We start from the raw sequence: 15,853 nt of genomic DNA, 5'->3' as shown, positions 1-15,853 counted from the left end.
CGTCACCACAATTTTGCATAGGTCCGACAATACTATCTCAGTTGAGATTATTTTTTTTATCCTCATTTATAAACTTTAAAGCCAACTTCTTACACTCCAATTAATTTTAAAAGGCCTTATTATCACATCAACGCACGATATTAGTTTCAACCAGCTCTAGCAACTCGTGCCTACATACACATCAATGTATGCCCATAATCACATCTCTGGTCATTATAGTTGTTTATAATTAATTCCAGCATCCTCAATTAATCTCATTTTAACTAAAATCTCATTTCAAATTTTCGCAGCACTGACAGCAACACGCGAGGCATGATGACCTCATAATTATTTATCTGAATTAACGAGTTGCAGTTGACACCACCTGGGCACTCACCTTATAGGCTAAAACGCAATTTTTACAGCACGAATATGGCTAATATTCACAGAAACATATAAAAGAATTATCAAATAAGCCTAATAGTTATGACTCCCTATTAATACTATAGTTCAAATTTAATTTCACAAAGGGAGAATTTAAACACATAAATTTTTCACCACAAGGACCTCGTCCTTATATAACATCCACTGCGGCTTGTAGTTCGGTTTAAATATTTCACATCATATAAAAATACGAGGATCTCGTCCTCATCTCTGAATCACAAGTAATTTGCACATTGTGCCAACTGAAATTTTCCATTTCCTTTCTTTCTTCTTTTGAATAAGTTCCGTAAATAATTTTCACAACATATAATGAAACCCCATACCGGTAGGGCATATAACTCATAAAATTGAATTCAATTATTCCGAAATCACATCAAAACCCACTGTAGAGAGTAATAGAAAGTCACTTTTGGACTTATAATCCTCAATAGTGTACAAAATAAAATGATAGACAAGGGCTAGCATCATCGAATCTCCCAACAGGGATAAACATATAAGTGGGTCACAAAATTACGAAGCTCACCCATAAGTGGAGCATAATAGGAGGACTCACCTCAATATTCAGAACTGAATCAAATTAAGGAAAAATATCATTTTATAAAAAAACAGGATCATACATGCAACGACACTATCTGGTGTAGTGGCCTCAGCCACACCATAGCAAATATATCAACGGGCCGGGCCTCCCCCTCTAGGGCGCCCTCTACCCGCCTATCCTCCACCTCTAACTGGTTGTGCACGTAGGGTAGTAACTGCATTGGAGCCCATCGTCTGAGTGTTCTGATAAAATCCACCCCTCCCAAGTCTGGGACAATCTCTCATGATGTGCCTAGTATCACCACACTCATAACAACCCCTCTGCGGGTTCGGCTGCTCATACTGAGTCTGTGCCAGATAATTGGAATAACCATTATAAGAACTCCGTGCCGATGGTGCATTAAAAGAACTTACTGGAGCACCACGAGTATTCTAAAATTGTTTCCACGACCCCGCTGATACTGAAATGTATAATTATTAAGGACGCGGGAATACCGTAAGTCCCAACATCATCCCATACAAATCTCAACTCTTAATCATATACAAGTTTTGGAGAACCTTTCAATACCATATATATACATCTCAGGCCAAAACAGATATAACACATGACCCCGCAATCTGATCGTTGATAGTGGACTCCCCTCACTTTGCACGAAGCCATACGATACAGTCCGATGATCCACAATACTAACCTTCACCGCTCGTACGTCACCATTCATAAGGCCCATCAAGCCATTTATTAGGCGCATGTCATCCTCGTGACAGTCAAAATTGCTTCCTCGAGTGCCTTGACTGCTAGTATATACCTTTCACTAAATGTAAATCCCATACGAACTACATAGTCCCTAATACCACTAACTATCTTCATATCTACATCCACCTCGTGACCCTACCACGATTGTGATGATTAGGTAATTAATTAAACCTTCTTAAGATCATACTTATCAACCAGATGTCAGAACCTGTTGCACCCCATGTGCATAACTGAATGATCTTTTAATACTTCCGCATCCTCGATTTGGACGACACGTTGTAACAATGATTGAGCAACCCTGACTCCCTTATAACCCCTTTGTAGTATCACGAACCGTTGGTGCATAGTTGATACCGAGTGCACAATTTCATACACGAGTGGATGCAAAAGAACATAAGATATATGCTTCAAGCTGAATAAATGCCGCACGATAAGGAATGAAAGAAGTAAAAAATTTTCCTACTAGCTCTGTAGCCACTCGAAGATAAGTACAAACGTCTCTGTACCGATCCGTAAGACTCTACTAAACTCATTTGTGACTCGTAGAACCTATGAACCTAGAGCTCTGATACCAACTTGTCACGACCCAAAATCTCACCACAGGCGTCGTGATGGCACTTAGTCTCTAAGACTAAGTAAGCCGATTATAATTACAATTCAAGCGAATTTTATTTTTTTTAAATAGATATCGAAATCAGCAGCGGAGATAATTACAAACAACCTCCCAAGACTGGTAATACTGATTCACGAACTCTAACTGAATACATGAAATGATCTCAGGGATTAAATACTCAATACTGTTTGATTAATAATTAACAGTACAATAAAATGGCAAGACTCTAAGGGACTGCGACGACGAAGCAGCTCTACCTTGAATCCTTGCGATCACACTTTAACTCTGTCAGAGTCCGATATCTCCAATACCTGGCTCTGCACAAAAATGTGCAAAAGTGTAGTATGAGTACACCACAGTCGATACCCAGTAAGTATCAAGACTAACCTCAGTGGAGTAGTGACGAGGTACAGTCAAGACACTCACTAGTCTAATAACTTGTGCAATATAGTATAAAAAATAATAGGAAACAAAAACAATGATGGAAACAATAATCAACTAATGATATACACTATAGGGCAACAAGAACAAGATAAATATTGCTCAACAAATAATGAATACAAGTACAACAAATTAATCAAGTCCTTCAAATATAAATCTTTCACCTATAAGTTTTTCAAATAAAAATATTTAGAATATAATCATTTCCAATAAATATATTTCGAATATACTTCCTTCAAATAAATATCTTTCTAATATAATTCTATCAAACAAAAGTCACCTTGTGACATCTCATTTCATAATCATAAAAAACAGATCTCAACCCACTTTCATATTTCCAAGGCACCTCGTGCCAATATCTCTATCACAACCGCATGGACAACTCATGTGCCAATATTATCACCATTTACTCACGACACCTCGTGCCCACATTTCATATCACAATTACACAGACATTTCACGTGCCAATATCATTTTTATTATATAACCACCACACCTCGTGCCCATATTTCATATCATAATTGTACGGACAATTCACGATGCCAATAAGAAATTCATCATATATCCCCGGCACCTCGTGCCCATATCATAATCCGCCCGGCAATATCTACAGGCTCATAATTTTAACATATATCTGACTATTATAAAATTTACTCAATTTATAAAATAAATTGCACAATATATAAAAGAAGTTACAAGGAAATCACAACATCACATAAAGATCACCAACACAATATCCTCACACTATCACATATTATCCCTAACAATAGCCACCCCTATCTCTCCTATAGCCACCCTTTTCACTCCTATAATAGCCTCCCTTATCCCTCGACCCTGACAATATCAATAGCCCCATTATAGCTCCTATAGCCACTCTTATCGCTCCGTATAATAGCTACCCTTATCACTCCTGCCAGACAATATCCCAACACACATAACCACAATGAAATGCCACCCTTATATCCACATAACATCAATAATGAAAAACCACCCTTATATCCTCATAATAATAACGCAAATCACACAACAATTTATACGGAATATTATCACGACATCACAGCACAATCAATTCCTATCACAATTTTTCCAACAACCACAACCAACTCCAATGAAATAGTAAAATCAATAAATTTCTCAAAAATAGCCCAAGGCTCCACACAACGTATATAAAACCTCAAAAACAATCAACAGAAATACAAAATACTCAGTATAGGGCAATGCCTTCATTAATCCAAATTCTTGATAATTATATTAACGCCTCAGTTTAAGCTTAGTTCATTAATTATTTGCATATGAAAAATCCATAATATAATTATTTTCAGGAAATATCAAATCAACAAACTCACGGAATTTACATAAATATTCAAATAACAATCACATCAAATTGTCATATAAAAACAAATTCAACAAATAAGGATTTAGGTATGGCAAATAGATGATTTAATAAATGCCAACAATTATCTAATTTACTACACAATAATACCTAACACTTTAAACCAATAAAATTTGCACATATAAACCCGAGTACGTACTCGTCACCTCGCGTACACGGCTTTTCAAATTTCACAAATGGCATATAAGACTCGATGCCTGAGGGGTAATTTCCCTCACTCAAGGTTAGGCAAGATACTTTTTTTTTGAAGTAAGGCCGATATTCCAAAAATTTCTTTTTGCATAAATTGACCTCCGGACAACTCAAATCGATCCAAATTAATTCAATTCAGTCAATACAAATTATAGGAATTAATTCTATATGAAAATACTAATTTTCCAACAAAATCCAAAATTCAACTCAAAAATCGCCCGTGGAGCCCACGTCTCAGAATCTGACAAAACTCACAAAATTCGACAACCCATTCAATTACGAGTCCACCCATACTAATTTTATCGAATTCCGATAACAAATCGATCTCCAAATCTAAAATTTTTGTTCTTGAAAAGTTTTGCAAAAATCTTGATTTCTTCCATTTAAATCCGAAATAAATGATGAATATAACCATGAATTTATGAAATATAATCACTTTTGGATATAGGACACTTACCCAAGTCGAATTCGTGAAGAAATCCTCAAAATCACCCAAGAACCGTGCTCCAAAAATCCAAAACGAAATGAAGGAAATGACCATATTTTGGTCCTTAAGTTTCTGCCCATCCGTCACTAAAAGTCCATTTTCCGTCACTAAAAGTCCACACCAGAACTTGCTTGCACCATCAGTTATTGTTTACACTAAAATGGCTCTAACTCCATTATACGAACTCAAAATTCGACGATTCTTGTTCTTATGAGTCACAAAAACTAATATGAACCTAGTCGTTTAATTGAAACTCAATTCGGAGCTCATTTTCCCAATGCGGTATCAATTTTACTCATTAAACAATTAAATCATGTTTCGCGCTAAAAAACCCAATCGCGACTTGATGAAATTAGACTAAACTTTCCAGATCACTCCTATAATTCATTATCAAAATCGCGAAAGTCTCGAAATCAAATTTCGATCTCTAAAACTAAAAATAGATCTTTGGATCATTACATGCTTATGCTGAAAACAACAAACTCTTCCAAAACTCTTCCCCGATAGCCTATAGTGTATCAACCATATCTTTTTGTACTCAACTCCAACTACCAAACGGTTTACATTTCTGCAAACTAGATATAAAGGGGTACAACTTTTATGTTTTGCTCATCTCCCAGCTCCTTATAGATTGCGAGATATAAGCTCCCAAATTCAGCCCTGTGCAGCAGAAAATTCTGGCGATACACACTGTTGTAGCCAAAATCTGCAGTACCAGCTTCAGTCCATCGATCATAACTTTCTGAACATATGTCCAGATAATGAATAGTTTATCATTCTGGAAACTAGAATCAAAGGGATACAACTTTCATGTTTTGATAATTTTCCGATTCCTTATAGATTTCGAGATATAAGCTTCTAAATTCAGCTCTGCGCATCAGATATTTCGCACATTGCTGTAAAAATAAACAACAGTTAAAAATGATCCGAAACTACTCCGAAACTCACCCGAGGCCCTCGGGACCTCAACCAAATATACCAACAAGTCCTAAAACATCATACAAACTTATTTGAAATCTCAAATCAAATAAAATAATGCTAAAATCATGAATCATACCCCAATTAAAGCTTAAGGAACTTAAGAATTTTCAACTTTTACATTCGATGCCGAAACCTATCAAATCAATTCCGATTGACCTCAAATTTTGCACACAAGTCATAAATGACATAACGGATCTATAAAAATTTTAAGAACTGGATTCTGACTCCGATATCAAAAAGTCAACTCCCCGGTCAAACATCCCAAAAATTCAACTTTCGCCATTTCAAGTGAAATTTCATTGGGACTTCCAAAAAGTTTTCCGGACACACTCTTAAGTCCAAAATCATCATACGGAGCTATTGGAATCATCAAAACTCCATTTCGGGGTCGTTTACACATAATTCACCATCCACTCAATTATATCAACTTAAGCTTCCAAAACAAGAATTGTTCTTTCAATTAAATCCTGAATTATTCGAAAACCAAACTTGACCACCCTCGTAAGTCATAATACACATTTCAAAGCTGCTCGAGACCTTAAGCCACAAAATGAAATATAAATTCTTAAAAAGACAAGTGGGGTCGTTACATATATCCAGTCAAACTCAAAGCCACCAAGATGACATCACGTGTGAAATGATGTGACAATCCCAGTCTAAAACAGTGACCAATTAAGAGTTGCAAAGTGTCTAAAATGACATGTCTTGGCCAATCACAAGCAAGCTTATTACATAGCTTATGTGATAAGTTTGATGAATTACATGAGCCAATCAGAATCAAGCAAGAGAGTTCATATGTAGCTGGACTGTCCATCCTCTATTACTATAAATAGAGAGGTTACATAACTCTCTGGAGGACGTTCAGAGTCGGAGAAGAGCATTCTGCAATAGGTGAAGGTATCCGCAAACAGAGAGATCAATCATCAAGTGCAAAGTTCTTCAACAAAGGAGTGATCAACATAGTTCTTCCCAGAGGTCAACCCAAAATAATGAAGTGTTGCTTGACGTTCTTGGAGATTAAATACATCACAAGGAGGTCTGTATCATTGTACATTCGAGAAAGACACTTTTCAAGCCCTCGAATCATGGAAAATTTTAGAGAGGAGAATCAATGAATACATAGAATTGTACTCATAAATATTCATCAGTAAAATCTTTTTTTCTTCATATTATTTTTGTTGCAATTTATTTTTCGTACTCGAAAATCTGTTGCAAACAAATTTAGCACGCCCAGTGGGACCAATTCTGCCCTTCGTCTCTTCCTCTTGCAAGTTGAAACTTCATATTTATTGCTGCAATGGCCTTCCATAAGTGTGATGATGTTCTATGCAAAGATGCTATTGCTGCCTCATCCGTTGAGCTTAGTCATGTTGGTCCAATCACTCGAAGCAAGTTCAAGAATAGTGGCTTAGATGGATCTGAATACTTCTCCTCCTTGGAGATGGCAAAGAAGAGCAGATCTCACATAACGTATGCAACCATAAGTTTTGGGGGCAACACCCCATTCTAGCTATTTGACGAACTTTCTCAAACAACCTCCAACCTTGGTGAATGTGAGGATTTGGTGGATTCTCTAGTTTCAACAAAAGTCACTGCCTTAATGACTGACGCAACTAACGTGGATGAAAAGTTTACCATGATGGAACAAACTATAGAAGTCTTGAAGAGATATGTTGAAGACAAAGATCTTCAAATCTCTCAACTCATGAACAAATTGGGGGCTTATGCACCTGGAGAGTCGAGCCACGTCCCTCCTTGTTCACATAGATCCACCTTGCAAAAAACGTTTATTGAGGAATCACTTGTGAAGTTCAATATTCAAAAGGAAAAGAAATCCACTTCAGTTGCAGTTTTATCTGTCCAACAATTGCAAGCCATGATAACAAACACGATCAGAGCTCAATATGGCGGACCATCGCCAAAGTTTGTTGTACTACTCTAAGCCGTATACTGAGCGGATTGATTGTCTAACCATGCCAACCAATTATCAACCACCAAAGCTGCATCAATTTGATGGCAAAGGAAACCCAAGGCAACATATTGCCCACTTTATCGAGATTTATAGTAATGACGGAACGCATGGTGACCTTTTGGTAAAACAGTTTGTTCGTTCGCTGAAAGGAAATGCATTTGATTGGTATATTGATTTAGAGCCCGAGTCTATTGATAGTTGGGAGCAACTTGAGAAGGAATTCCTCAATCGTTTTTACAGTATCCGAAGAGCTGTAAGCATGATGGAGTTGACAGGCACCAAGGAAAGAAAGGACGATCCCGTGGTGGATTACATCAATCATTGGAGAGCATTAAGTTTCGAGTGCGAGGATCGCCTTTAAAAAATATCTGTTGTAGAGATGTGCATTTAAGGAATGCACTGGGGCCTTTTGTACAAACTACAATGGATCAAACCGCATACTTTTGAAGAACTTGCAACGTGAGTGCACGATATGGAGTTAAGCATCGCAAGTCATGGAAAGGCATCTCCATTTGCTGATCAGAAAGAGTTCAAGAAATGTGTTGCATCAAAGAACCAAACCAAAGAATCTATGGCAGTAAAAGTAACTTCTGTGAAAGTCACGACCAAGAAAAAGGTGAAGGAAGATAAGACCCCAAGTCAATAACTCAAAGAGGAGAAATATCATCCAACCTTGAAGAAATTATAGGTGAAGGTTTATCCATTTCTAGATTCCGACATATCCACGATCCTTGATGAATTGTTGGCTAAGAAAGTCATACATCTCCCTGAATCAAAAAGGCTTGAGAAAATTGTTAAAGTTGGCGATCCGAAAGACTGCAAGTTTCATCACGTCATTATCCACCCTACAAAGAAATGATTCGTCCTGAAGGAGAAAATCTTGGCTCTTATAAGTGAAGAAAAAATCATCATAGACATGGATGAAACAACAGAAGCAAATTATGCAAGTATCGTGCCCAAGGAAAAGAAGTGTTGAAGGTTGCATTAAGTGTCAACCATTGCCTTCTTATAATTTGGAAGTTTCGTGCCCGTTGAAGTTGATATTCCAAGGAAAACTCTTGAAGTTTCACTAGATCTGGACAGTCACTCCAAAGACAAAGACGACGAGGGTTGGACTATAGTCACTCATAAGAAGCAAAAACATCAGGCAGTTTTGAGGCTATGAATTCCTAAGCCAAGAGAGATGATGAGTAATGTGGATAGGCTACAACCACCAAGAAATGTCAAACCTTCTACTAGAAAGAAGATTAATGGTGCCTTATCACTAAAGTCCTGAAACCCCATTACCTTGCATGAATTCTTTCCTGGAAATTCCTTCATGGAAGTCACATTAATGCGACTCATGTAGTTTCTAACACAGATGAAACAAAGGAAAGCAATGATGAGTATCATCCAACAAAAATACAAGAACATCATGATAACAGGAAAGTTGTCACATGTTTTGGAACAATTTCCTTCACAGATGATGACTTACTGCTGCGGTCTAAGCCACATAACAAACCTTTATTTGTTGTGGGGTCCATTCAGGAAAAACATCTCAATATCATCCTTGTTGATGATGGTTCGGCTGTCAACATCATGCCAAAGATGGTGCTAAAAAAGTTTGGGATCTCTATTGACGAGCTATCCAAAAGTAACCTAACAATCCAAGGTTTCAACCAAGGAGGACAATGAGCCATAGGTATGATCCGTGTAGGATTATCCACTGGTGAGATAAAGTCAAACACCCTGATTTACATCATAGATTCTAAAACATCATACAACTTGCTTCTCGGGCGTTCTTGGATTCATGAGAATGGAGTGGTATCATCTACGCTACATTAATATCTGAAGTACATAAGGGATGGAGAGATAGTCAAAATTGATGCAGACATTAATCCTTTCATTGAGGCAGAGTCATACTTTGCTGATGCAAAATTCTACCAAGATTCTTGTGAACCGAGTATGGAGAAACCATCATCAGTTGACTAAGCTGATGTCAATTCAAAATAAGAAAATGAGGATTAATGGACTATCGTCATGATGTCTCAGAAGAGAACTGAAGAAGTCTCTGTTAAGCTATCATCATCTGAAGGTGACATACAGATAAAGACTGATAAAGAGCATCCAGTTTTCCGCTATATTCCATATGATCGTCGAAAGAAAGGACAACATCTGTTAGAAGAATGTACTTTAAAAAAGAAAATGAGTCACATAGCGATCCAAGATTTTAAGGAGCATATGACCATTCTAGTTGCACAAATCCTATCCGTGACTTGTGAGTCTGCTGAAGGAAATCCCCAAGCTGATAAAATAAAAGGGCACTTTGATCCTAAGGCCTTCATGCTGCTTGAAAAGTCTAGTTACGACTTTTCCCATCCATCAAGACTAGTACAATTAAAAACGAAGTCACTGTTGAAAGATATATGGGCTTAATGAGTCCCAAATGAGGTTGAGAAAGCAAGGGCACTATGTCGCCACTCCAAAGTTTGGGTTGGGATTCAGTTTGGCAGAGCCTCTTCGAATTTCATCTAAGATAAGCAAATAGATAGCTTCATCACAACAGACCTCGGTAGAAGAGATGAAGGAAGTTAAGGATAAGAAAATAAAATAACAGGCTTCAGTGTTTGATCGCATTGGAGGCTCGACCCTTCGGCTCTTGGGTGTTTGAAAAGATAAGTCACAAAAGTGAACGTGTATCTTCCAAACATCTAAAGAAAGTTTCCACTACCTTAAAGACCTCCATATTTTGTCGCCTGGGAACCATAAGGAAGTCACCATCTAGAAAGTAGTGTTGAAAAATGAGAAGCAAGGTCATTGTGAAGTTGTTGCTGACAAAGAAATCTGTAGTGCTTTCCCATCACGTATGAAGATAAAGCCTATTTTGTTAATATCCACAGATGGTCCATTGAAGGTGCAAAGGAGAACCATTGTTTACCCTTGTCAGCCTCGTAAAAAAGCATAGAAAGAGAAAGAAATGACTTGTCTTAATCCTAAGGTAGTCGTTCATCACTTAGGGATCAGAAGTGGAGCACGCCATGTGAAGCAGTCACAACGCATGTTTGGAGCCGAGCTAGTACCAAAAATTGAAATCAAAGTAACAAGATCATCGAGGCGGGATTTATTCAAGAGGTGAAGTACCCATCATAGATATCGAAAATTGTACCTGTCAAGAAGAAAAATGGTCAAATACGTGTTTGTGTTGATTTTCGAGACCTAAACAACGTATGTCCGAAAGATGACTTTCCACTACCAATTATTGAACTCATGGTTAATGATACAACAGGGCATGAAGCTTTGTTATTCATGGATGGGTCCTCCAGATACAATCAAATCAGAATGTCTCCAAAAGATGAAGAGTATACTGCTTTCCGAAATCCAAAAGGGATATACTGCTACAAAGTGATGCCTTTCGGTCTGAAGAATGCTGGTGCCACCTACCAACGTGTAATGCAAAACATCTTTGATGACATGCTTCATAAGAGGGTTGAATGCTACGTCAATGATTTGGTGGTGAAGACGAAGAGTAGGCGTTACCACCTTGAAGAACTTCGAATTGTTTTTGAAAGGCTAAGAAAATTTGACCTGAAGATGAATCCACTCAAATGTGCATTTGGAGTTACCTCAGGAAATTTTCTTGACTTCATTGTGTGTCATCGTGGAATTGAAGTTGATCCCACAAAGATTGTCACCATTCAGAAAATGCCCGAGCCAAAGAACTTGAGGAATCTTCAAAGTCTCCAAGGAAACTTAACATTCATCCGGAGATTCATCTCTAATCTGGTCGGATGGTGTCAACCCTTCAATCATCTATTGAATAATGATATCCCTTTTTATTGGGATCATTCATGTAAAAATGCTTTTGAAAGCATCAAAAGATACTTACTGAATCCACCTGTGTTAGGGGCACCAATGATTGGGAATCCATTGATACTCTAAATCGTGGCACAAGAACGTTTATTTGGGGCACTACTTGCTCAAGAGAATGAGGAAGGAAAGGAACAAGCCTTGTACTACCTTAGTCGAACTCTGATAGGAGCTGAGTTGAACTACACGCCTGTTGAGAAAATATTCTTAGCATTACTTTAAGCGATAAAGAAGCTAAGGCATTATTTTGAAGCATATACCATCAAAATCATCTCTCGAGCAGATCTTGTGAAGTTCGTGATGACTCGACCTATTCTTTATGGACACCTAGCAAGATGGTCCATATTGTTTAACCAATATGAGATTATATACACACCTCAAATGGTTGTGAAAGGACAAGCACTCGCCAATTTTCTAGTTGATCACCCTCTTCCAGTAGAATGGGAGCTTTCTGATGAGTTTCCAGATGAAGACGTTTTGTTCATTGAAGAATTGCCACCATGGACAATGTTCTTTGATGGATCTGCACGTCGTAATGGTGCGGGGACATGTACTGTGTTGATCTCTCCAGAAAGACAAGTCTTGCCATTTTCCTTTATTTTAGGTGAAACATGTTCCAACAATGCTGCAGAGTACCGAGCTTTAATCGTCGGTCTCGAAATGGAATTATACATGAAGATTCCCCAGTTGGAGATCTACCGCGACTCTAAGCTGATTATCAACCAACTTTTGGGGAGTTACGAGGTAAAGAAGGAAGATCTTTTGCCATGCCATCAAAATGATTCTTATTTAATTGAAAGATTCAACCATGTGTTCTTAAACCACATCCCAAGAGAAAACAATTGCATGGCTGATGCTTTGGCTAACTTAGCCACGACGATGACACTTGGAAAGAATGAGTCAACAAAGGTACATGTATATGATCGATGGTTCATTCCTAGACTTCTTGATCTTCAAATCAACGAAATCCATCATACGCCTGTTCGGGTGATTGAAGAAGAAGATTGGAGGCAACCACTGATAGAGTACCTTGAACATGGAATGTTACCTGAGGATCTGCGACAAAGAACAGACATCAAATGAAGAGCACCACGATTCATCTTCTAAAAGGGGACATTATTTCGCCGCTCTTTTGAAGGACTATTCTTGTCACGACCCAAAAATCACTAGTCGTGATGGCACCTAACTCGACCCGCTAAGTAAGCCAATTAACAGACAATACAATCCAAATGAAATTATAGGAAAATAGTGAAGAATTATCTAGACATTTACAAATTAACCCAAGAACTGGTAGTACGAATCATGAGCTTCTAAGACTTGGAATTTACAAAGCTGATACAAATAATTACACGATATGTTTGAAAGTTACATAAACAGATTAAAAAATATAAAGCTATACCAAGGACAAGTGGCAGCTATACCCGGAATGAACGAACATCTTCAAGGTCAGCTCCCGACATCACCAGCAGTTCCGCTCCAAAACTCTACACGTAAGGTGCAGAGGTGTAGTATGAGTACAATCGACCCATGTACCCAGTAAATATTTTGTCTAACCTCGTCGAAGTAGTGACGAGGATTTTTAGTAAAAAGATGCTCACTAATAAAAATCTGTACCGAAATCTAGCAATAGAACTATACTACAGTATAACAGGATAGAGTACATGAAACGAATGTACAAAACAATAACAGAGTACTAGAAGAGATAACAATTCAACAGTTTCCAATATCTCAACAAATCCTTTAGTCTTCCTGATACTGAAATGCATAATCCACAATGATATAGAAATACCACGAGCTTCGATACCATCCAATATAAATCTTAAACTCTAGCCACAACTACTATGCCACCACTTAATCTTCCTGAGTCTGAACTCATCAATAAGGCATGAGAATCAACTCCGCTCCACAATTAAACAACATGGAAAACCTTACAATACTCTCATAACTTGGGACTACACGTCACATCGAGACAGAAATCAAGTACCCATCAGTCCTTTTTACACCTCAAGCAGACTCTTCTCTTCACATTCAAGTCATCTGAACATAGCCCACAGTCACATCCTACGCATCATTTAGTCATCCAACCACTCGCCGACCACAAGTTCCACTCATAGGAACACTATCGAACGTACAAGTCCAAAAGCACATGCACACACAACCGAAATTCTCGTGCCCAAGCCGCAGTCAAAACCTGGCCTCAAGTCCTCCATACTGGCCCATCATCAGCACACAGAAATCACATCTCGCACCTCATCCATGGAGTCACAAGTCGTCGATGCACAGCCGATACCGAGCGCTCACATGCGCATACAAATGCGTGGAGAGAATTTAAAGAGTTATGCTTTAAGCTGAATCAATGTCGCACGATAAGGAAAGAAAGATGGGAAATTTATACTAAATGCCCTATAGCCTCTCAAAGATGGGTATGGACGTCATTGTACCGATCCGCAAGACTCTACTAGACACTTGCTCATGACTCGTGGAAACTATGAACCTAGAGCTCTGATACCAACTTATCACGACCCAAAAATCACTAGTCGTGATGGCACCTAACTCGACCCGCTAGGTAAGACAACTAACAGAAAATACAATCCAAATGAAATTATATGAAAATAGTGAAGAATTATTTGGACATTTATAAATTAACCCAAGAACTGGTAGTACGAATCATGAGCTTCTAAAACTTAGAATTTACAAAGCTGATACAAATAATTACACGATCTGTTTGATAGTTACATAAACAGATTAACAAAATCTAAAGCTACCAAGGACAAGTGACAGCTATATCCGGAATGCACGAACATCTTCAAGGTCAACTCCCGACATCACCAGCATTTCCGCTCAAAAAATCTACACGCAAGGTGTAGAAGTGTATTATGAGTACAGCCGACCCCATGTACCCAGTAAGTATTTTGTCTAACCTCGTCGAAGTGGTGACGAGGCGTTTTACTAAAAACATGCTCACTAATAAAAATCTGTACCAAAATCTAGCAATAGAAGTATACTACAGTATAACAGGATAGATTACATGAAACAAATGTACAAAACAATAACAGAGTACTAGAAGAGATCACAATTCAACAATTTCCAATATCTCAACCAATCGTTTCCTTAGAGCGAAACCAATAAACCACAATAGTCACCCCATAACTTTTATAACGTGAGGAATATACTCTGATATCAAGTCAATTGCACGGCAACATCCTTCATGCATTTATCGCATCCTCACCAAATATGCATACAATAGTACCAAGCGGATGGCAGAAATGCCGATAACAATAATGACAAAGTAGGAAATACGCAAATAGCAATAATGAACGAGAATGTACATAAGGGCATCGGTAACAGACTAGGCGGAAAGCATAGAGGTGATGACAACAACCAGGAAAAGGAATGTAACTTCATCTAACTAGCATGGTGGAGGCATAAATACAAATGTAACGAATAAGAGGGGAACACATGATCTTTATGCTTTAACAAGTAGAAGCATGAATGACTAACACGGTAGAAGGCATGTACTAAGTGCAACCAAAATAGATACGACAAAGATATAATTATGACAACAGGAAGGAGTCATGGTATTTGCAAGTTTAGCAAGTAGAAGGCATGAGTGACACAATAACAAATAAGGTAAAGAACAAGAACAGGGCATTAATGACAAGTCACATAAGAACCATAAATACAACAATAACAGCTCAATGTAACAGCATGAACGTATACACAAAGGAAAGATATCACAACATAATGCATGATAATATAAATAAAATGGAACGACATCACCCTTTATGCTTTACACTCACATAACATGGCACGGCATTACCCTTTGTGCTTTTACTCACAAATGATATGACATGGCATCACCCTTCGTGCTTTTACTCTCAATAATATGGCACGACATCACCCTTCGTGCTTTTACTCTCAATAATATGGAACGACGTCACCCTTTTGTGCTTTTACTCTCAATAATATGGCACGAAATCACCCTTCGTGCTTTTACTCTCAATAATATGGCACGGCATCATCCTTCGTGCTTTACACTCTCCCTCACATGATAATGTATAAACAAAGGAACGGCATCACCCTTCGTTCTTTACACTCTTCCTTACCAAGCATATGTATATCAATGACAAACAAGGCAGGAAGCATAAATAACGTCAAGGAGACTGTTTAAATGAATATTCCAAATGAATCTCAATCACAACTTTCCAAGCCAA

The 15,853-nt window shown here is 37.9% G+C and overlaps 2 protein-coding genes across 2 annotated transcripts; both read left to right on the top strand.

Moving 5' to 3' along the window:
* Positions 1-7,794: 7,794 nt before the first annotated feature.
* On the top strand, positions 7,795-8,154 carry LOC138909524 (uncharacterized). The gene has a single exon (XM_070200728.1). The coding sequence runs from the start codon at positions 7,795-7,797 to the stop codon at positions 8,152-8,154; it is 360 nt and encodes a 119-aa protein (XP_070056829.1).
* Positions 8,155-12,020: 3,866 nt separating this feature from the next.
* Positions 12,021-12,722, top strand: LOC138909523 (uncharacterized). Its single transcript, XM_070200727.1, has one exon. The coding sequence runs from the start codon at positions 12,021-12,023 to the stop codon at positions 12,720-12,722; it is 702 nt and encodes a 233-aa protein (XP_070056828.1).
* The last annotated feature ends 3,131 nt before the right edge of the window (positions 12,723-15,853 follow it).

Source organism: Nicotiana tomentosiformis, chromosome 4, assembly GCF_000390325.3.
Source record: "Nicotiana tomentosiformis chromosome 4, ASM39032v3, whole genome shotgun sequence".
Classification (NCBI taxonomy): Eukaryota; Viridiplantae; Streptophyta; class Magnoliopsida; order Solanales; family Solanaceae; genus Nicotiana; species Nicotiana tomentosiformis.
Note: the sequence above shows the minus strand (reverse complement) of the source record. Positions and strands in the feature narration are given on the sequence as shown.

Excerpts from the sequence above, each read along its gene's own strand:
- LOC138909524 (XM_070200728.1), top strand. The coding sequence starts at position 7,795 with ATGCCAACCAATTATCAACCACCAAAGCTGCATCAATTTGATGGCAAA.
- LOC138909523 (XM_070200727.1), top strand. The coding sequence starts at position 12,021 with ATGGTTGTGAAAGGACAAGCACTCGCCAATTTTCTAGTTGATCACCCT.